The sequence below is a fragment of the Microtus oregoni genome, unplaced genomic scaffold, assembly GCF_018167655.1.
Source record: "Microtus oregoni isolate MIOR12 unplaced genomic scaffold, Mior012 000046F_ref0000063, whole genome shotgun sequence".
In the NCBI taxonomy this organism is placed as follows: domain Eukaryota; kingdom Metazoa; phylum Chordata; class Mammalia; order Rodentia; family Cricetidae; genus Microtus; species Microtus oregoni.
In genome coordinates, this window is record NW_024543220.1 from 12,173,961 (window position 1) to 12,194,506 (window position 20,546).

Below are 20,546 nucleotides of genomic sequence, written 5' to 3' on the forward strand. Positions count from 1 at the left end.
GATCCACCTGCCTCTTCCTCCCAAATGCTGGGATTAAAGTTGTGCACAACCACCACCCAGCCTTTCATTTTTTTCTTTTATTTTTGTTTGAAGCAGAATCTCAGCCAGGCATAGTAGCATATGACTTTAATCCCAGCACTTGTGAGGTAGAGACAAGTAGATCTCTGTGAGTTCGAGGCCAGCCTGCTCCACATAGTGAGTTCCAGGACTGCCAGGGCTACACGGTGAGACCCTCCTACTGAAAACAAAACCAGGATCTCACGTAGCCCAGCTGTGGAGAATCATCTTATCAAGTGTGTCCTGAACTCTGATCCTGTGCTCTGTCCCAAGTTCTTACTTTGCAGGTGTGAGCTGCCTTGTACTGCCCACATCTCTTTCTTAAAAATGATTTATGTTTGTTTCATGTGTATGAGTGTTTGCTTGTATGCGCAGCTAGCTGTGTACCAGGAGCATGCAGTGCCCTCTGAGGCCAGAAGAGGGCGTTAGACCCCCACCCCCACCCCCAGGAACTGGAGTTATAGGCAGCTGAGTCACCATGGCGGTGCTGGGAACCAAAAGCCAAGTCCTCTGCAAGTTCAGCCAAGGATCTTAAGGGCTGAGCCCTCTTCCGGCCCCCAGGCCTGACCCACGCAGCCTCTCAACTCTGCCCTTGACTAAGGCAGCTGCAGTGGTCTCTCCTTTCTGATATTTATTTTCTCCTTCGTGTCTTTCTGTCGCAGGATCTTTGAACATCCCATTTCCTGTGTCCGGCTTGTCAGTTAAAGCATCACCTTCTCCGGGATGTCCTCCGTCTCCCCCTACCTGTCCCCTAGGACCCAGCCTCTCCCGTGTCACCACCACCACCCACACTTCCACAGCGCCACAGCGCACGGTAAACCTGCGTATAATTCAGAGGGGTGACCTGGATCTGCACTGGAACCCCAGTTCCAAGAGGGCAGGGTGTGTGCTCTAGGCGCTCCCTGCACTCTGGCACTTGCTGGAGCAGCCAGCACCACACATTACAGCCCCCCCCCCCCCCCCCCCCCCGCCCACCACAGCCCCATAGTCCAAAGCTGTGTTTGTTTTCTGCAGTCAGAGAGTCTTCAGGCCTGAGGTTGGGCAAGGCCGCTCATGGCTCAGCATCCCAGCCCCCTGGAGACCTTACAAGCTCCTGGTGTCTGACTGGGGTCAGGGCTGCACTTCATCAGACCTGCAGGCCTGGGAGCTGAGTGGGCTGTGGGAGGAAGAGGCCGGCTGCTCTCCATCTGGCCACGGGCCTCCCCCGCTACCCCAGGACAAGAGCCCCAGTGTCTGCTCAGCTCCGGGACAAACAGCAGGCCTTTCTCTCCTTTCTCGTCAGAGTGCCTGGACTGTGACCCCTTCCTGCCCCCTCAGGGGGGCATGGCACACCCTCCTCTTGACCCCCTGCCTGATGAAGGATCTAGACACAGGCCAGCCAACTTGGGGTGGGAGAGGACCTGTTGGGTGGAGGCACACGTGTTTAGCAGTTTTCAGTTCAGGCCAGGCAGTCTGGACAAGACTGGCTCGAACGAACACTTCCTTCCTGCCAAGGTAGGTGTGGGTGCAGCTGGAGACAGAGCCAATCCCAGGTAGACTTGGCGTCGGTGTTTTGCCCCCTGTCAATCAAGGCCCTGGGAAGTTTTCCAGGCAGCTTTCCTTCAGTACAAATTTCCGAGGCCTAGGATCTGCATCTTCCTTCTTCCCTGACTCCTCCTTGGCTGTTACGCAGAGACCAGGACACACCCTGGTGTGCGCACGGGTGCACAGTGTGTTTCCCCTCCCCCTGGGAACTCCTTTAAGTCCATCTGTCTGAGGGTGGCCTGAACAGCATCCTCTCCACTCCCTAACTGAGACACCTCACCTTCACAGCTCAGCCTAGGTCCTGGAATGTCCTAACCCTGTGAAGCCATGTCCTAACCCCGTGAAGCCATGTCCCCCCAACTTATTCAACAATCCAGGGGATTTGGGGCCAGGTTTGTGGAGCTCTTGATAACATTTCTGTCTTTAAAAGCCCAATCCTTGGTTATTCATCCAACCCGAATTCCATGGCTAGACTGTCTTTATGTGTGCGTGTTTGTGTGCGTGTGCGAGTGTGTGCATGCGTGTGCGAGATGTGTGTGCATGCGTGTGCGAGTGTGTGCATGCGTGTGCGAGATGTGTGTGCATGTGTGTGTGAGTGTGTGCATGCATGTGTGAGTGTGTGCATGCGTGTGCGAGTGTGTGCATGCGTGTGCGAGTGTGTGCATGCATGTGCGAGTGTGTATATTTGTGCGCATGTGCATGCAAGAGGCCCAGAGGTGGATGTCCAGCATCTTTCTCTATCGCTCCCCACCTTGTATTTGGAGCCTGGTCCTCTCCCGGAATATTGAGGCGCTGGTTCAGCTAGATTGCCTGGCGGACCCTCCTATCGCCCACCACCATGCCTAGCTTTAGGCGGGTGCTGGAACTTAGTGTGCCCTTTACTCTCTGAGCCAACTCCTCGGACCCTCCATTGCCATTTCTTCTGGTTTTGATTTTTTGAGACAAGATCTTGCCCTGGCCTGCAATTAAGTAGCTAATTTTATTTGTCTGTTTTCCTGTGTATGTATGTGTGGGCACAAGTGTGTCATGGCGAGTCTGTGGCGGTCAGAGGAAGACTTACGGGGGTCGCTTCTCCTTCCGTGTGGGTTCTGGGGCCTGCACTTAGGTTGGCAGGCTTGGCGAGACATCTTGCAGACTCCTTGCTTCTTTGAGCCAGGGTCTTGGTGCGTTGCCCAGGCTGGCCTCCATCTTGCGGTTCCTCTGCTTCCCACTGCTGTGATTACAGGTGTGTGCCACCACGCCCAGCCGAGAGTGCTCCGCAGAACAATCCCTTTCCCTAGAAGCTGCCTGGCTCCCCAGACCCACTGCCCCCTCACCCCCTCACGTGCCTGTGCTTGCTCTGAACCCCGCTGGCTGTGCTCTAGGGTCTGAGTTACCCAGCTCCCCTTTGGCAGTTTGTGCTAGGGGGAGGCCCTGATAGGGGGACCAGGGCTGGAAGAGAAAGATGTGGGGGTGTTTGTTCTCTCTGCCACACCCGGGTTGGCCACGGCGAGCCTGGCAATTGGGAGCCTCCTCCTAGGGAGGAGGACAGCCCTTGGCAGTGGTCAGCTCCAGGCGGTCTCACCGTCTTGGTTTCTCCTTCACCCTGCCGGTGCCTCTGCAGGCCTGTCCAGCCTTAACCTCTCTTGAATCATCCTGGGCACGTGTGGCTGCTTTGTGCCGGTGTCTGACTGGCGCCACTCTGTTTTGTTTTTTCAGGGACTCTAAGACATGGGAAAGGCTTCTCTCTGCGTCATGGCGTGACTGGAGAGGAGCTTCCATGATCCGACGCCGGGCTTTTCTCTCACTGTGTCTGAGACGGGAGCTGTAGCAGAAGGCCTGAGATAGAGGCCGTCTAATTTGGGGGCTCCAGACCAGAGTCTATGTTCTGAGAGGCCCCATTTGGAGGTGGTAGGGGAGGACCCTTGGTCTCTTTTATCTCCCGTGTTACTGGAGTCTTCTGGCTGTATTCCCACTCCGCTCCCTTCGTATGGCTTAGGAGGTCACCCAATGTCTGGAAGAAACAGAAAACTCCAATGAGGGTGTGGGGTGAAGGAAAACGCAAGCCCTGTCTCAGCTCTTGGCTTTCCAAGACACTGAGCGTGGATTTCCTTGTGTGGGTAAGGGCAAGAGTGAGCGCCCTGAGCAAGGGAGCATGAAGGCTCCTGGGATCTCAGCTGAGGGGCTTCCTGCTGTGGGTGGGGTGCCCGACCAGGGCAGCTGATGACATGGGGAAGGAATTCTCTGGGAACCCAGCGGGCCTGGACTGGCACCCCACCCACGGGGGTGACCCAGCGGGTGGCTGCCACATTGAGTCAGCGGTGGCTGAGCCCCGCCCCATTCTGGTTCCACCCATCCTGGGCCCGCCCCCTCCAGGTTTCTTTCTGCTCCTGATCCTGCTGTGTCTTGAAGTAAGGGGTAAAGGAGACCCGCATCTTCTGTCCCCAAACATGAGACAATCAGAGGGCCAGTGAGGGCCAGGCCAGGCCATGGTGACACCTGCGGTGCTGACGTGAAACCGGTTTACCAGGAGGACCCTGGATCCCGGAGGGTTCTGCACCTTTTACAACTCAGGGAGCTGGGTCAGGTCTCCAGGACTGTGTGGGGGGACACTGGTGCAGGAAACTTGGGTTCCAGGCTGTGCCCCATACCACAGTCCTTTTCGGAATCCAGGGAGAAGTCTGAGCCCCACCCCCTTCCTCCTAGGCCCCCTCTTCTCAGCCTGGATGGGAAGACGGAGGCCTGCAGGGTCTGCCTGTGGGCACTCTGAGCTTTGCTGTGATTTCTGAATGCTTTCATCCTTCGGCTGGGGCTCCAGACTCCCATTGTCTGAAATTAAAGAGACGAAGAAAGGAAGACAACGTGAAATGGCTGGACTTGGGAACGTGGGCCCACTGTCCCAGCAGCTTCAGAAGCTGATGCAGGAGGATCACAAGTTCAAGTCCACCTGGGCTACAGACCAGGGTTTAGGTTAGCCTGGGCAATACCACTGAGATCCCGTCTCTCTCTTTCAATAGAAAGTTTAAAAAGATGGCCAGGGTGTGGCACAGCGGTAGAACATTTGTCCAGCATGCACGAGGTCGCGGTTTTGATCCTCAGTATAAAGTCTGGCTTCTGGGAATTCCACTTGGAACCTGGTGCCATCCTCCACTCCCTTCGCTTGCTCTCTGGGAGATGGGACCATCAGGTGCTAGGAGACACCCAGCTGTTGAGGTTGGGGCCAGGGTCTGAGGTTGGTCCTGTCTTGATGGCCATTCAGGAGAGTTGAGTTCCTTCACGTTCTTTCCTGTTCCTTAGGCATCTTCTTCAGCCCCACGGGGGATCTCACACAAGGTCAAGCTGGGGCTCCCAGCTCACTGGGGGTTTGGTTTCTGGGTTAATTTGTATCCTTTCCAGTTCACTGGAATTCATTCCACCTTTCCATGGGTCCCTCCTGAGGACACAGAGTGAGGTAGACACAGCCTGCTCCATCAGGGCCTCACAGTCCAAGGTGGGAAGCAGAAAGGGCACAGAGCTACAGCCCACGGGCTCTCTGATGGTAGGAGAGTGAAGACTGTATGGTAAAAACAGGGCCAGTCGCGAACACCAGTGAGGACGTCCCCTCAGCAGGCACAGCCCCTCGCCGCCAGCCAGGAGCATCTCCTAGGACCCCATGATGCCATAATCGATTAAAGTGAATCTCCTTTTTGTCATCTTTGTTGTAGAATATTAGTTTATGCTGTGCTACATTTGTTTATGCTCTGGAACATTTGTTTAACAATGGAAAGATGTGTTGCTTTTGTTTACGCTGCATTTGTTTAACTCTGCGAAGCTGTGTTACTGTGTCTGCTAACACACCTGATGGTCCTAATAAGAGCTGTGCGGCCAAAAGCGAGGCAAGAGCAAGGGTAGGCGGGGCTGGCAGGCAGAGAGGATAAAAAGGAGAACGCTTCAGAAGAGCAAGAACGGGAGAGGAGGACATCGGGGGTCAGCTGCACAGTCGGCAACAGTGAGAACGCAGGGAAGGTACACAGAAATAAAGATGAAAGCCCAGAGGTAGATGGATTAATTTAAGAAACCCTGGCTAGGAATAAGCCAAGCTAAGGCCAGGCATTTATAAGTAAGAATAAGATTTCCTGTGTGATTTATTTGGGAGCTGAGTGGCGCCACCCCCCCCCAAAAAAAAAAAAGCCAAAAGAGTAAAATAGCCAACAGCATTTTGGCATTCCATCTTGGGGCTGGGGTAAAAAAAAAAATCCAACAACGAACACTGCTTTCTCTCTCAATGTTTTTAGATTTAAGTGTATGAGTGCTTTGTATGTATGTATGTATGTGCACCATATGCATGCCTGATTCCCGAGAAGGTCAGAAGACGGCAACAGATCCCCAAACCAGAGTTACGGATGGTTGATGCTATGTAGAACTGTCCTCCAAGCCAGGCCACCACATTGGTGGAGAGTTCAGCTGGGCATGTTGACTCTTTACTATGGTGAGGAGGGCCCGGGGACCCTGGTACCCAGCTGCCCTTACCAATTAGGCACATGCAGTTTCTACCCGAATTGCCTGTGGTCTTGGTGGAGGCCAGTGGTTCTCAATCTTCCTGATGCCGTGACCCTTCAATACCGTTCCTCTTGTTGTGGTGACCCCCTCCCAACCATACACTTATGTTGGTAGCTACTTCATAATTTTGCTTCCATTATGAGTTGTAATGTAAATATCAGATATGCAGGATATCTGGTGTAGGGTTGTGACCCACAGGTTGAGAACCGCTGATCTATCCCTGGGAGGCTATCAACCCTGCCAGACCTCCTACAGCTGCTCTAAGGTCAGTCATGCTCTGTCCGTAAGCCTAAGAAACTCCCTGGGGGAACTCTGGAGGACCGGCAGTTCATTTTGTCTTTGGGGGCCTTAGGAGGAGGGGTAGAGCCACCATGTGACCACGTGGGTTCTCTGTAAGAGCAACAAGTCCTCTTTTTTTTGAGATGGGACATCACTGTGCAGCCCTGGCTGCTCTGGAACTCTTCTTGTAGACCAGGCTGGTTTTGAACTCAGAGCCCTCTGACTTTCCAATGCTGGGCTTGGTGGAGGTGGATGCCACGTGGTTTTCCTCGATGCTTGCCTTTCCCCTCTTAAGACAGCGTCCCTGGTAGCCTTTCTCCGTAGCTGAGGAGCTGCTGATCCTCCTGCCTCTACCCACATGGTGTTGAGATTACACCATGGCTGACCGCAGTGCAGGGATTGGACCCGGGGCTTCAGGCTAAGCACTCTATTGGTTGAGCCACATCCCAGACCCAGTCCTGGACTCTGGGCTGGGTCACAGCGTGCTTCCTCCTTAAGACAAAAGCCTGGTCTCTGTAGAGGGTGCAAGACTGGGAGGGAGAGACAGTCGGGGGTTGAGGGTCTGGCCACCGGACTGGTTCTGCACTGGGGAGGGAGAGACAGTCGGGGGTTGAGGGTCTGGCCACCGGGCTGGTTCTGCACTGGGGAAGGAGAGACAGTTGGGGGGGGGGATTGAGCCTCTGGCCACTGAGCTGGTTCTGCAGACCCTGTTCTGTGGGCAGCAGGGATTTCTGGAGAGTGTCAAGCTGCAGGGCCACAGGTTGAGCTCGCAGAAGTCTATCTGGTTTCTCTTTAAAGAGGGTTTTGTGGGGGGATGGACTCTCAGAAGGTTAGCACACACTACCACTCAACTGTACTCCAACCCCACCATCTATAGCCTTTTTAAAAACCTGGCGGAACTTTTCTTTAAGCACTACCACCTCAGTACTCACTAGAGAGCTCACAGTGGAGCGGGTTTGACAGGAGCAGGCAACTGGCCGAGCCCTGGGGTGCTCCTGTAGAATTCCTAGGAGCTGGACTGTAGGCATGGTAGGAGGCTGGCAGCCCATCTCCTCCTTAGACCTCCCAGCGGGGTGGGCGGGGTGGCGAGGAGTGCTCCCTGGCCATGTTTTTCGGGTTGATGGAGACCTGGAGGCCAACGTGGAGGCACGTCCTCTGCCTGCTCTGAGACAGCGATGGAGCTGTAGTGACATCTTTCAGAGTCTCCAGAGGACCAGGCAGGGGAGATGGGAGTCTGGAGTCTTCGCCAGAGAGCCAGTGTTCAACCGTGGCTTTTCATCCTCATGGCTCCGGGAAGGAGAAAAAGGTGGGCTTGATCAGGAACTGATGGGGAGCAGAGGCCCTGCACACAGTAGGTGTCTTAACGTTCATCTATGGTTGTGAAGAGAATGCACAACCAAGGCAACATTATAAAAGAAAACATTCAATCGAGGGCTTACGTGACAGGGTGGGGAACATGGTGGCAGGCATGGCAGGCATGGTGCTGGAGAAGAGCTTGAAGGACTCCATCCTGAGCCAGAGACAGACAGATACAGATGGGCCTGGCTTGAGCTTCTGAAGCCCACCCCCAGTGACATACTCTCTCCAACAAGGCCACGCCTCCTAATCCTCCTCCTTCTAATCCTACCAAAGAGTTCACTGTGGGTGACTAAGTATTCAAATAGCCTATGGGACTATTTTTTTGTTTGTTTGTTTGTTTTGTTTTGTTTTGCTAGATAGGGTTTCTCTGTGTAACCCTGGCTGTCCTGGAAGTAGCTTTGTAGACCAGGCTGGCATCAAACTCCAAGATCTGCCTGCCTCTGCCTCCTGAGTACCAAGACTAAAGGCATGAGCCAGCACCGCCCTATGGGGTCATTCTCCCCCCCCCCCCCCTCTTTTTTCCAGACACAGAGTTTCTTTGTGAAGCCCTGTCTGTCCTGGAATTCACTCTGTAGGCCAGGCTGGCCTTGAACTCACAGAGATCTGTCTTCCTCTGCCTCTGGAGTATTGGGATTAAGGGTGTGCACTGCCCACTGCCACAGCTGCCTCCACCACCACCACCACCACCACCAGGCTATGGGTCCATTCTTATTCAAAGAACCACGGTAGGAATCCAACAGATGCTTCTGGAAGGGGTATATATCTTCCCTCTGGAACCCCAGGGAAGAGTATGAGCTAAGAGGAGCCATCCCAGGGGCTGGTCCCTCCCATCTGTCACGGTCTTAGAACCCAGAAGCCCTGGCTATACCAGACACTGCTGAGTACTGGGTCTTAGCTTTGATTCCAGTTCCAGAAACCTGTTTTGTGTTTGGGCTGTTTGGTGTTTCTCTGACCTGTGGTCATATTTTTGGGAAAGCCCATTAGATAATATTTTTTTCCAAACTAGCTTACAACTTATTTGACGCATGTGCCATATAGTTTTTTTGACAACTTGACACAGCCAGGGTCATGTGGGAATGGAACCCTGAGTTGAGAAAATGCCTTCATCAGATTGGCCTATGGGACACTCTCTTGATTAGTGATCGATGTGAGAGGGCCCAGGCTACTGTGGGCAGTGCTATCCTTGGACCGATGGGCCTGGGTTATAAGGAAGCAGTATGGGTGAGGCGCAGTGGGCAGCTTTCCTCCATGGCCGCTGCTTCAGCTCCTGCTTTAGCTTTCCACTAGGACTGAGGGTGACCTGTAAGCCAGATAAACACCTCCAAACTCCCTGAGTTGTTTATCACAGGAACAGAAAGCAAACTAGAAGCTGGGCATGGTGGCATAAGACTTTAACCCCAGCATTGGCGACACAGAGGCAGGGAGATCTCTGTGAGTTTGAGGCCAGCCTGGTCTACAAGAGCTAGTTCCAGGACAGGCTCCAAAGCTACAGAGAAAGCCTGGATCGGTAAAACAAGCAAACTAGAGCAATATGCTTGGGAATGAAGCACAGCTGCCTTGCATCTCTGAAGCCCTGGGTCCGGTTCCCATCAAGGCATAAACTGAGCCTGGAGGTCGGTTCAGGAATACCAGAGCCGAAGACCAGCCTTCGCTACTGAGACCTTGATTTTTGTTTTCTTAAAGCAACCTAGTAGGTTAGGGCAAACATTCAAACTATTGTTTGTAAAAGTATTGTTTCAGATGTACCTGGATAAAGGCAGCAGCTCTAGGTCAGAGGCAACTCTGATGGGACTGTGGGTGCTAGTGAACCGGGACTCAGAAATCCTGGAGGGGGTGCCCTGTTCAAGTTCTTGGGGGTTTTATAAACTATTTATGTATATGGGTGTTTTGCTTGCATGCGTGTCTTGTACCAGGAGTGTTCCTGGTGCCTGCTGAGGTCCGAAGAGGGTGTCAGATCTCCTGGAACTGGGGTTACAGACAGTTGTGAGCCGCCATGTGATTACTGGGAACCCAACCCTCATCCTCTGCATGTGCTCTTAACCGGGGGAGCCCTCTCTACAGGCCCTGTTTCTATTTTTTGAATCATAGTCTCAAGTGGCCCAGGTGGCCTCGAACTTACTATGTGGCCATGAATTTCTGGTCCTCCGGCCTCTTCTTCCCCCAACCACTATTATCAGCTCTAAACGTCTTGCTAAAAATCTCACGGCTGCTCTAGGAGTCTCTGTCCAGACCAGCAGCTGTCTCACGGCTGGCGGCTGTCTCCACCCCTCCTGAGTCTCTTCCTGCTTCTGTCTCGAGTCCCCTCCTTCTTTCCTCCCAACGCCCCCACTCCCGCCCCTCAGGAAATACGGGGTGGTGGTTGGGGGGGAGAGGGAGCAAACGTGACTGAAGTGGGGTGGCCGGGGGCACTCCCATCTTAGGAGTTCATACGAAAGGTTCAGAAGCAAACGCCCAGCTTCCGCGGGCGCAGAACAGAAAGTAGGCGACTTGGGGATGAGTTTGAGGGCTGAACTTTGAGCAAGGGCCTGGCGCGCTGTGGGCGCGGGGGTGCACTATTAACTGGAAGAGATAATGTTCTCCCCCTCCCACTATTATTTAAAAAAAGACAGGAGTCAAGAGAAATTGGAGCCAATTCTTCCCCTGGAGAGGGGAACTGATTCGGAAGCTGAATCTCTTTGTACACAGGAATGCGGGGAGACAGAATGAGAGAGAGAAAAAACAAAACAAAACCCAACAACAAAAATAAAACCCACCCCTTTGGTTCATTTCCCCTCCAAGTCCAAGCACTTTCTATTGTGCAATGAAGGCTTTTCATGTTGAGAGAAATGAATCCTGATTTGCAACGCTAAGGGCTTGAGCGTGCGTCCAGGCTCAAGACGGCTCTCAGCTGGGTGACCGTGGCCAAGTTCCCGGTGTGCTCCACCGCGTGGGCCACGGGAGAGGCGCTCTGGGGATCTCCGAGGGTGGGGAGCCGCGAAGTGCAGCGCGGTGCGGGCGGACAGCCGTCTAGGAAGCACACTAGGTCCCGGGGTCCTCCGGCAGTGCGCGGGACGCTTTTGGGGACCAAGGCGCGCGCGCAGGCTGTCGGGGAGGCAAAGCCCCAGGGGCGGGTGCACGTGGGAGCCGCAGCGGGGGCGGGCCGGGGTGTGGCCTCCCCGCCTCCCGGGCGGGATTTGCATGTGTGTGGCGGCCCCAGACTTCCTGCTCCTTCCCAGCTGCAGGTACGCGCGGGCCGGGCCGGGTTGGAGGGCTCCGGGCGCTCAGAGACGCGGGCACCTCCTCACCCGGACCCGGGCCGCACCGCGCCTCCTCGCGCTCCGGTGGCCGCCAGCCTGCCCCGGCTGCCCCGATCGTCCGGGTCGCCGGGCTGCGAGGTGGCACTGCACCCCTCTCCACCCAGCGCGCTGCAGTCCTCTGCGCCGAGCCTGGCAGCTCGCTCGTGTGCAACCTTGCCGCCTCGAGCCCCGGAGGGCCGAAGCCATGAACGAAATGTCTAGCTTTCTTCACATCGGGGACATAGTGTCTCTGTACGCCGAGGGCTCAGTCAATGGCTTCATCAGCACTTTGGGGTGAGTGAGCCTAGGGCAAAGAGGGGGGCGTCGGGGCCACTGTACAGCTGCGTGTCTCCTGATGCCCAGTTCCTGCCTCTCGATGGTGGGCTTGGGCGCCCCAGACTCCAGAAGCGAAGGGACGCTGGCCTCCCTCTCTTAGAGAAAGGAAGTGCGCTGTTTGCTCAGGTAGCAGTCTGGCGCCCTAGGGAGTTCTCAGTAGGCATCAGGGCCCACTAAGCCCGCCACTTCTGGCACACTTCTTTTCTTTACTGGTGACCGAGGGATTTGAACTTCCTCGGCAAGTGGTCCCGGGGAGGTGCAGGTGGCAGGTGTCTGGGGCCTGAGTTGGAGAGGGCCTGGGTGTGCTTGGTTGGGATTGGGGGTGGGGTGCAAGGGTTGCTTCAGGCTGGAGCCTGGCACTCGCCTCTATGGCCCCATCCTGAATCGGTTTTTGATGGGTAGCACCTTCTGACTCTCCTTGTGCCCCATCCCTGCTTTCGTAGGAGTGTTTTCTTTACCCTCCCAGTCCAGGCAACCCAGGTCTTGGCCAGCTGGCCCCCTCTTCCCCCCTTCTCCCCGTCAATTTCCTGTGCAGCAACTCTGGCGCCCCTGGTCCCAGGTTCTTTAGAGCGCTTTGCAAACATTAATTAATTCTGGCTGCCACCCCCCAGGGTCTGCGCTGGGTAAGCAGGGAATTGATTCCATCCCAGGCTGGGGCCAGGTCTCTGAGCTGGGAGAGTTGGGAGAGCCCCTGGGCACCTTGCTGCTGGAGGCGTGGAGGGGACTGCAGGCCAGGGTCTAGTTCTTTTGCCCATTTTCAGTGCTCACGGCGAGTGTGTGGGGAGAATGTTCTGTGGTCTCATCTTTCCCAGCAACACCTAGCTGCCCAGAGGGTGACTCCTCTGGGGGGGCTTTAGAAGTGTGTGTGTGTGTGTGGGTGATTAGCCTCAATCCGAGGTTAGCCCTACACTGGTCTAGCAGGTGGGAAGCTCCCTGCTCACTGGGTTTCTCCACTTCGTGGTTGGAATTCAGTGTGCTGCAGGGAGGAGAAACCACAAGGGCCTCTCTGCCAGAGGAGGCCTAGATGGGAGTTCCAGCATTCCTGTCCCTTCCCAGCATCCTTCAGGCTCTCCTACACACCTCCTGGGTCAGCCGTAGATTCCTGAACACACCTCCCCATCAGCCTTCTCTTCTGAAGTTACCCCGAGAGGAGGGGTGGAGCCACATCTGGCCAGCATCTTTGTGGGCCTGGCTCAAAGCAGTGCCAGGGCCCTGGGGGGGTGGGGAGAGGTCCACAGTCAGCATTTCTTATCTGTGGGACAGGGCGTGTGTGTGCGGAGGTGTGAAGCCAGAGTAGGGACCCCCTTCTTCCCCCTGAACTCTGCAGCATTTTGGAAAAATAGCTATTTCTTTTACTGATGTGTCTGGCTCAGGACGGCCTTAAAGCATCTTGAAGATTAACGGAGCCAAGGGAAGGGTCTAAGCCCCCTTTCCCACCCTCAGACTGTCTCCCTCATTTGGGAGTCCCTCTGTATGCTCGCTCTTTTATTTTATTTGATGTGTATGGGTGTTTTGCTTATATGTATGTTTGTGTACCATGTGGCTGCTTGGTGGCTGTGGGGGCCAGAAGAGAGTGTCAGATCCTCTGGGACTGGAGTTGCAGATGGGTGTGAGCCATTTTGTGGGTGCTGGGGATGAACCCAGGTCCGCTGCCAGAGAGGCTGGTCTCTTAAGCTCTGAGCCATGCCTTCAGTCTCTGCTCCCATTTCAGGGCACTTTCTTCCCACCAGCCCTTCCTGCCCCAGAAGCTGTTACCTTTAGTCCACCTGGACCTCAGGGACATCTGAGAGCCTTGACCCCAGGGTGCTGCTTCCTATGCAACTCCCCCCAGAGGATGGACAAATGCCTTCCTAGCCTGGCCTGGTGTTCAGGCCTAGGCCTAATCTGCGCTCACCTGGCCAGAAGTTCAGGTGCATTTCCTGGAACCGCCCCCTGGTCTCTTTACCTTTGCTCCAGTGTGCCTGCCACCTGAGTAAATCTGTCCCACCCTTGAGACCTAACCCAAAGTGGCCTCTTTTGAAAGAGCTGAGACCCCACCTTCTAGGGCAAAATTAACCCTGTTTTTTTCTGTGACATTTTCAAACTGTTCCTTAGTGAGAATCAGGCTCCTGTAGGCCCCCCCGAAGGCCTGGCTAATGCTTGCAGGGCAGGGTAGGCCCTGGCAGTGCCATCCCAGAGGCTGCACCATGCCGGTGACCTGTGAAGAAGGGAGCTGGGCTTACAGCTGATGGAGACTTCGCTATGGAGAATGAGCTAAATCTCTCAGTGCACCCAAAGCGGACTCTCCAGTCCCAGGCCGCAGCATCCCAGGAACTGCATAGTCCTGTGGAGTGGGGTCTGTAATCCCAGCACCTGGGAAGTGGTAGCAGGGAGATGGTGAATTGAAAGATAGCCTCTGCTATATAAGGAGCTGAAGGCTAGCCTGGGCTATAAAGAGCTTGTCTTTAAAAAAGCAAGCAAACAAACAGAAACAGGGCAGCAATCTAAAAGGTGGAGCTTAGTAGACAGACTCTGAGAGCCTGCATGTTCAGTCTGACTAAACCAGGATCTCCATGCTTTTGGTGCCTTTTCCACAGTGCTGGAATGTGGACCCTGGTCTGAGGCATGCTGGGTGTGCCTGCTGGTCTCAGGCATGCTAACTGCACATGCTAGGTGCGTTTGTCAGGCAGGGCCCATGCTCTGCCACCGAGCTGTACCTTGGGCTTTAATACTGCGTTTTAATTACATCCCCAGGGCTAGAAGAGGCTCCCAGAGGCTCTGTCTCACTCAGGGTCTCTCTGCCTCCATTCTTAACTCTGGTCCTGTAGTCTTTCCCAAGGCTGTCGGTGCCCAGGGTAGCGTCTGGCTTTCTGTTAGAGCCTGCGGAATGAGTTTGTTGAAGACAGGCGTCCCCGGCTGGGGAGGTGTGGGGGGAGCTCTGGTTGAGGTACAGCATGGGGTTTGGGCCTGAGCACTCCAGATAGCCAGTTCAAACCTCTTGGTAATTAGAGGTCCCATGAAGATTGTATATTAACTGGGTTGGGAGGCTGGGAGGGGTCTGGGGAGTGGATCCTGGAGGAGGCTGAGACTCAGGGAAGCGGCCCACACCTGTTCCTGGCAGGGAAGCATGGCCATGGCTGGCCTCGCCCCTCACCCAGGTAGAGGCAGCACAGGCCAGAGCTGCAAATCAGGGAGGAGGAGGGGGAAGGGTTGATGAGGCTGTAGGCCAGCTGCTGGAGAAGGCTGCTGTGAGAATGCAGGGGGGACCTGTGAGGGTCCCAGGGTGGCCGAGGGCCCCAGGGATTGAGCTGGGGCGCAGGTGAAGTTTGTCAGGGAACCTTTGCTGCCCATGAAAGGCCTGGGGTCACTTTGGAGTGGGGGGGTCTCAGCACCTGGGTCATCCCATCGTGGGGTAGTCAGCACATAAGGTTGAGGGCCCCTCCTGTAGCAACCTCTGTCCCCTTCTGTTCTTACCTAACATATCTTGGGAGTGTGGGTACTGGAAATCAGGCCCCTGAAGCATGGAGGGGAAGTGTGAGGAGCTCAGGTTCCTACATGGTTCCTGGACCGGGACCTCTCACTAACTAGGTATTTCCACAACTCTGCCTTCTCAGAGTAACCCCCTGCACCCCCATTTTGGGATCAAACCCCATGCTAGGGTTCTGACAGACGGATTACATCCCCAGCACACCTTGTGTATCTATTCTTTCTCTGTAAAAAAGATTTAATGCCGGGTGTAATGGCGCACACCCTTAATCCCAGCACTGAAGGCAGACGCAGGTAGATCTCTGTGAGTTCAAGGACAGCCTGGTCTACCTACAGGGCAAGTTCCAGGACAGCCAGGACTACATAGTGAGGCCCCATATAAGGAAGGAAAAAAAAAAGATTTAATTATGAGAGAGAGAGAGAGAGAGAGAGAGAGAATGTGTGTATGCGTGGGGGGGCATGCATGAGTCCAGAACAGGGCATTGGATCCCCCTGGCACCTGGAGTTCACGGGATTGTGAGCTGCCCAGCGTGGGTGCTGGAGTTCACGGGATTGTGAGCTGCCCAGCGTGGGTGCTGGAGTTCACGGGATTGTGAGCTGCCCAGTGTGAGTGCTAGAGTTCATGAGATTGTGAGCTGCCCAGCATGGGTGCTGGAGTTCATGGGATTGTAAGTGCCCAGCGTGGGCCCTGGGCACTGAGCTTGGGTCCTCTGCAAGAGCAGTACCACTTTTAACTGCTGAGTCTTCTCTGCAGCTCCGCCCTGCACATTCCCCAAGGTGCTCAGGCTGTACCTGGGACTGTCTTGGACAATCTAGCTCTCAGCTGTAGGATGTAGTGACACAGGCCTGTGCGGAGCTGGACACAGGAGGACTAACTGCAAGGTCAAAGGTGAAAGGCAGCTGGGACTGCAGCTTGGCGGGAGAATGCTGGCCAAGTGAGTGCAGGGTTCAGCTCCCAGCTCCGCAGTCTGTCCCAGCTCCATGACGGATACTCAACTGTGGGTACTGTTGAAGCTTTCAGACTCCTGGGATTATTTTTTACTTATATTTATTATTATTTGAAGCCCTTACTGGGTTGCGTCACTGATGAGCACAGCACAGATGACCCCCTTAGATGAGACCGTCTAGTCTTTTGAGACAGCCTTGCTGCGTAGCCCTGGCTGACTTTAAAATTGTGCCTGGAGCGCCCATGTGTTGTGATCTCAGGTGAGCACCATCCTACCCAGTTTCCTGCATGTGTCCCTGGGGCCCTAAGCAGCTGTGAGGAGCCTGTCTGCATGGGCTGCCTGCTCCTCAGCTCAGAATGTCTCTTTGCTCTCGGGGGACTTCATGAAGCCATTCAGGAAACTTTCTTCAAGGTGCCTACTGTGTGCCGGGCACTGTTTCTGGACCAGGTTCTAGTCTGAGCTGATACGATAACTCCCTGGGCCCTTTGGGCCTTAAGTGAGGCCTTGTAATTCCTGGAGGAAGGACGTCCCCCCAAACTGCCTGTGTTCCCCAGGTGTGTCTCAGACCTGACTCCACTGGAGGAAGGACGTCCCCCCAAACTGCCTGTGTTCCCCAGGTGTGTCTCAGACCTGACTCCATGGGAGGAGGTACTACACTTCTCTTCCTCGGCCCAGACAGTGGCTTAGCCTCAGCCAGCCCCATGTTTGCAAACTTGGGTTTTGGAAAAAACAAAATAACAAAACAAAACAACCATTTTTTTCCTGATTTAAGAAAAAAAAAATTGTTCCCTGGAGAAAATTGAAACAACTCAAATTAAGAGCTGTCGGTAATGGTGCTGCCGTGGCTTATGGGCGCCCTTTCTGGGCCACTAGCTTGTGAGCGCGAAGCATTTACAATCAAGCCAAGCTGAGCCCCTGCTTTGTACCCTGTCTTCTGTGGCCATGATTGCCCTCTGTTGTGCTAGGAGGCCCCTAACTCGGGAGAGCATCCCTCAGTACCAACCACCTGAGCTGCCTGTGAATCTTCAGATTTTGCCCTGAGCATCCTGGAGCTCACATGTCTGGACACCTGTTGAGTTAGCTGGACAGAGATCAAAGGGAAGGCCTACTTTTTGCCTCTCGGCGGCTCCTAGCTTCGTGCCATGCTTTTGTCTGGTGGCGGAGGCAGGCCTGTGCCACTGAGGGTCTGACCCACTTCATGTCACGTGCTTATGACTGCAGCACGGGCCGCTGGGGAGTGAAAGCCTCCGCCCTCCTGGTTGGGTGTGGTGGAGGTCCCGTGCAGTGGCCCAAGAGTGCGATGTCCCTGCGGGGTGGCAAAGGGGTCTGTGGAGCATGGAGCGCCCCACTTCTGCAGCCCCCACTTCTCCAGGGTCTCAGGCCAAAGCCAGCAGTTTGGCCTTGAGAAATTCTGCTTTAATCAGTGCCCACACTGCCCTGCCCTACATTCTTGACCCTGTGTCCCCTCCCTGGCTCGGCCCAATGGGTGGTGGCTTGGGTTGGGGGTGGGTAGAGAAGCCAGACTGAAGGGTGGGGTCACACCAGCTTTCATCTTGGGGGCAGGTTTCTGGGTTTCGATAATCTTGTACACACAGCTGGAATCTGTGGGGACATCCACCTCTAGCCCTGCCTTCTGCAGACAGCTGGGGCCCCTCCCTTGGAGCAGGGGCTGGGAGCAGGGAGGGGTGGAGGCCTGAGGGAGGGAGAAGAATCTCTACTGCTTCAGCTTGGAGGAGTGTGAGCTCTGAGGTCCCTGAGCCAGCAGGCTGCCCAGCCCAGGGCCTGGATGCCAGGCTGTTGGGAGCCTGGGGTCAGAGGAATGCTGTAGGGCCTATGGGAGAGGAGTTGGTGGGGGCAGAAGTGAGATTAGCCCCCACCTGTGGTGGAGGGTGTCAGGTGGGTGGGGCTTCACTGATGAGACTTGTCCTTGAGGTGACAGGAGAACCTGCAGCAAGCGATCCTAGTTGCAGGGAGGTTTTAGCCGGCAGGTGGGCAGAGGCAGGGGCAGCAAACAAATCTCAGCCTGCAGCTGCTGCAGGTGCTTATTTGGTTAGCAAATCCTTCCCGCATCTCTCCTTCAGCCAGCTGGCCATCGGCCCTTCCTCCAGTCTTTTGGACAGCCAGTCTCCAAGTGTCCAGTAGGAGATAACTTGGTGACATGGGTCAGAAATAGGAAAGTCAGATATCCTCAGGATGACGCCAGTGACGTGGATGGCTGTGGTCACGGGCTATCAATCATGGATAGCTTCTGCCCTCCCTTGAGCCCCTCACTTGCAGCTGAGAACCACCTACATTTTAGGGAAAGCTATCTCTAGGTGGGACTGGGGGTGTGGCTCAGTTGGTACAGTGCTTAAGGGCATATGTGGAGACCTGAGTCCCATCCCCAGCACCCTAGAAAATACGGCGTGGTGACACCTGCAATCCTTGCACTTGTGAGACAGAGGCAGGAGACCGTGAGTTCTAGGTCAGCCTTTGCAGCTAGGCTGTGCTGCACGAATCTCTGTCTCACCAAAACCCATCTGTGTATGTGTTTAATCTCAGTACTCAGGAGACAGAAGCAGGTGGATTTCTGAGTTCCAGGCCAGCCAGGGCTACACGGTGAGACCATGTCTCAAAAGAAATAAACTTCTATGCTCACATGGACCAACAGTGCTGGGTCCCAACAGCATCCTGTGATCTCAGTCCATGGTCCAGTCGCTCAGTGTGCCTTGAACCTCCGCTTTCACCCGGGATCCTGCGTGGTCAGTGTTTGGCCCTTATGCCTCCCACTTGCCGTTGAGTCCCCAGCATCTGGCTTTGGGCTCCATGCCTCCCGGTCAGTTTCCCAGAGAACTCTGAGGAGGTCTGGAGGGGGTGTGCTGGGCCTGAAGTTCTGCCCTGCTGAGGCACCTCTACTCTGCAGATGGGGCAAGCTGGGCATTGCTCCTGTGTGATAGACTGCAGGCCCAGAGGGCTCGGAGTTGAGGAGAGGCCAGCAGAGTTCGTCCTCCCTTTGGTCCCGTTTTCCTTCTGGTGCCCCTCATAGATGTGCCCTCCTGTGCACACAGTGGCCCACCTGATGCTGCTGAGCCGGAAACCCAGGCCTGTGGCAGAGGACCCCTGGGAACCCTGGCTGGAATCGTTACTTCTGAGCCAAGCTCAGCCATCTTTGTGGCCCTTCTGGGGAGATTCAGAGTTCAGAGCTTATTGTCCCCTCTTGTCCCTGAGCTCCCTGAAGCCATGAGCTGTTCTGATGTTGAATTCTGTAAGGTCCATATACTACCTGGCCCCTCATGTGCCACAGGGTGGCTTCTTTATGCCGATGGGCATCGGTAAAGAAAGGGATGCTGTGTGTGTGTGTGTGTGTGTGTTTGTGTTATGTGTGAAAGAGAGGAAGTAGTCTAAGACTCAAGCCAATGAGTCTGGGTTTCTTTTTCTTTTTTCTTTTATTTATTTATTTATTTGCTTTTTTTGCGACAGGGTTTCTGTGTAGCCCTGACTGTCCTGGAACTAGCTCTTGTAGACCAGGCTGGCCTCCAACTCAGAGATCCACCTGCCTCTGCCTCCTGAGTGCTGGGATTGAAGGCGTGCGCACCACCACCCTGCTTGAGTCTGAGTTTCTCTTCCAACATCAGATCCTATCCAACAGGCACAGCTCTGAATGTCTGGAGAGGGCTCCCCAGACCTCCCCGGATCCCTACTACTCATCTGGATTGTCTCAGGGTGCCTGCTGATGGAAGTGGCCTTCTCCTGCGCCACTGGCTCTGGAGGGGTAGCTAGTGCCCTGGGCTTGTGTGCAGGACACCTGGGCTGGGAGCTGCCACTGTGTGTACCTTGTATGCAACTCGGCTATGGTTCTCTCCTTCCCTGGGTCCACTACGGATGGGGGGGGGGGGCCTCTTGGGGGCTTCCCGCTGCCTGTGCTGTTTTCTGTCGGTGGCTGAGCTGGTCAGTGTAGACTTTGAGTCAGGCTCCCAGGGAGGCACTGCCCTACTTCTCTCTGGAGCCCTTCCTCCTCCTTATCTAATCTCCAGCCTGCTCCGACCCACCCGGCTGCCTTTCCCATGGCTTCCACCTGGATCTCAAAGTCCACTGTGCGCCAAATGGGCCAAGCAGGTCCTGAGACGAAGCCTTCCTTAGACCAAGGTCTTGGGGTCCAGGCTCCCTGAGTATTTCAAGTGCTTTCTTGACTTTCTAGAGCAAGCTGGGTCCTTCCCCGGGTCCAGGGTGGCTCTGCTCGTGGGCGGCCTTGGATCCCCGCCCCTCCGTCTTGTGTCCAGGCAGGCCTGTGCTGCCCCGTGGATAGAAGGCTAGCAGCAGGGCCTGTCTTTAGGGCTTCTGTGTGGTCGGGGCCTGATGAGCAGGTGTGGACATGGGCACTTAGCAGGGTGGGCACGACTCCCTGAGGGTAGATCACGCTCTCACCAAGGCTTTGCTGATGAATAGAGTCTGACTGTCTGTGTGTGTGGACGCGTGTACCCCGTCATCTGTCTCGCCAACTGTATAGCCCAGGTGGCTCCTGCCCGGCCACCCTGGACAGCACAAAGAATAGAGTAAGAAACCGGATGTAAAAATGATGTGTAGATTATAGAACTCAGCACATCGGAGGGTCGATCTGATGTGACCTCAGCCTGGGTGCTGTCGGCTGCCAGCTGAGGGTAGGTGGGTGTTAGGGGTCCAGCTGAGCCCTTGGAGGGGGCAGGATTGGAGGAGACTCCTGACCAAGTGAGGGGAATTGACAGTAAGACCAGGGTGGAGAGTAGGGGACCTCAGACAGAGGGATCCTGGGTGGGGGGGGGGAGCTGAG

The 20,546-nt window shown here is 55.2% G+C and overlaps 1 protein-coding gene across 2 annotated transcripts in view; it reads left to right on the top strand.

The window, feature by feature from the left end:
* The first annotated feature begins 10,945 nt into the window (after positions 1–10,945).
* The window catches only part of Itpr3 (inositol 1,4,5-trisphosphate receptor type 3), a 77,067-nt gene continuing 67,466 nt past the window's right edge, over positions 10,946–20,546 (top strand). For both annotated transcript variants that reach the window (XM_041634693.1, XM_041634694.1), the window contains exon 1: positions 10,946–11,306. In XM_041634693.1, the coding sequence (XP_041490627.1) occupies positions 11,218–11,306 (89 nt within the window). In that variant the 5' untranslated portion in view covers positions 10,946–11,217. The remainder of the gene's footprint in view (positions 11,307–20,546) is intronic.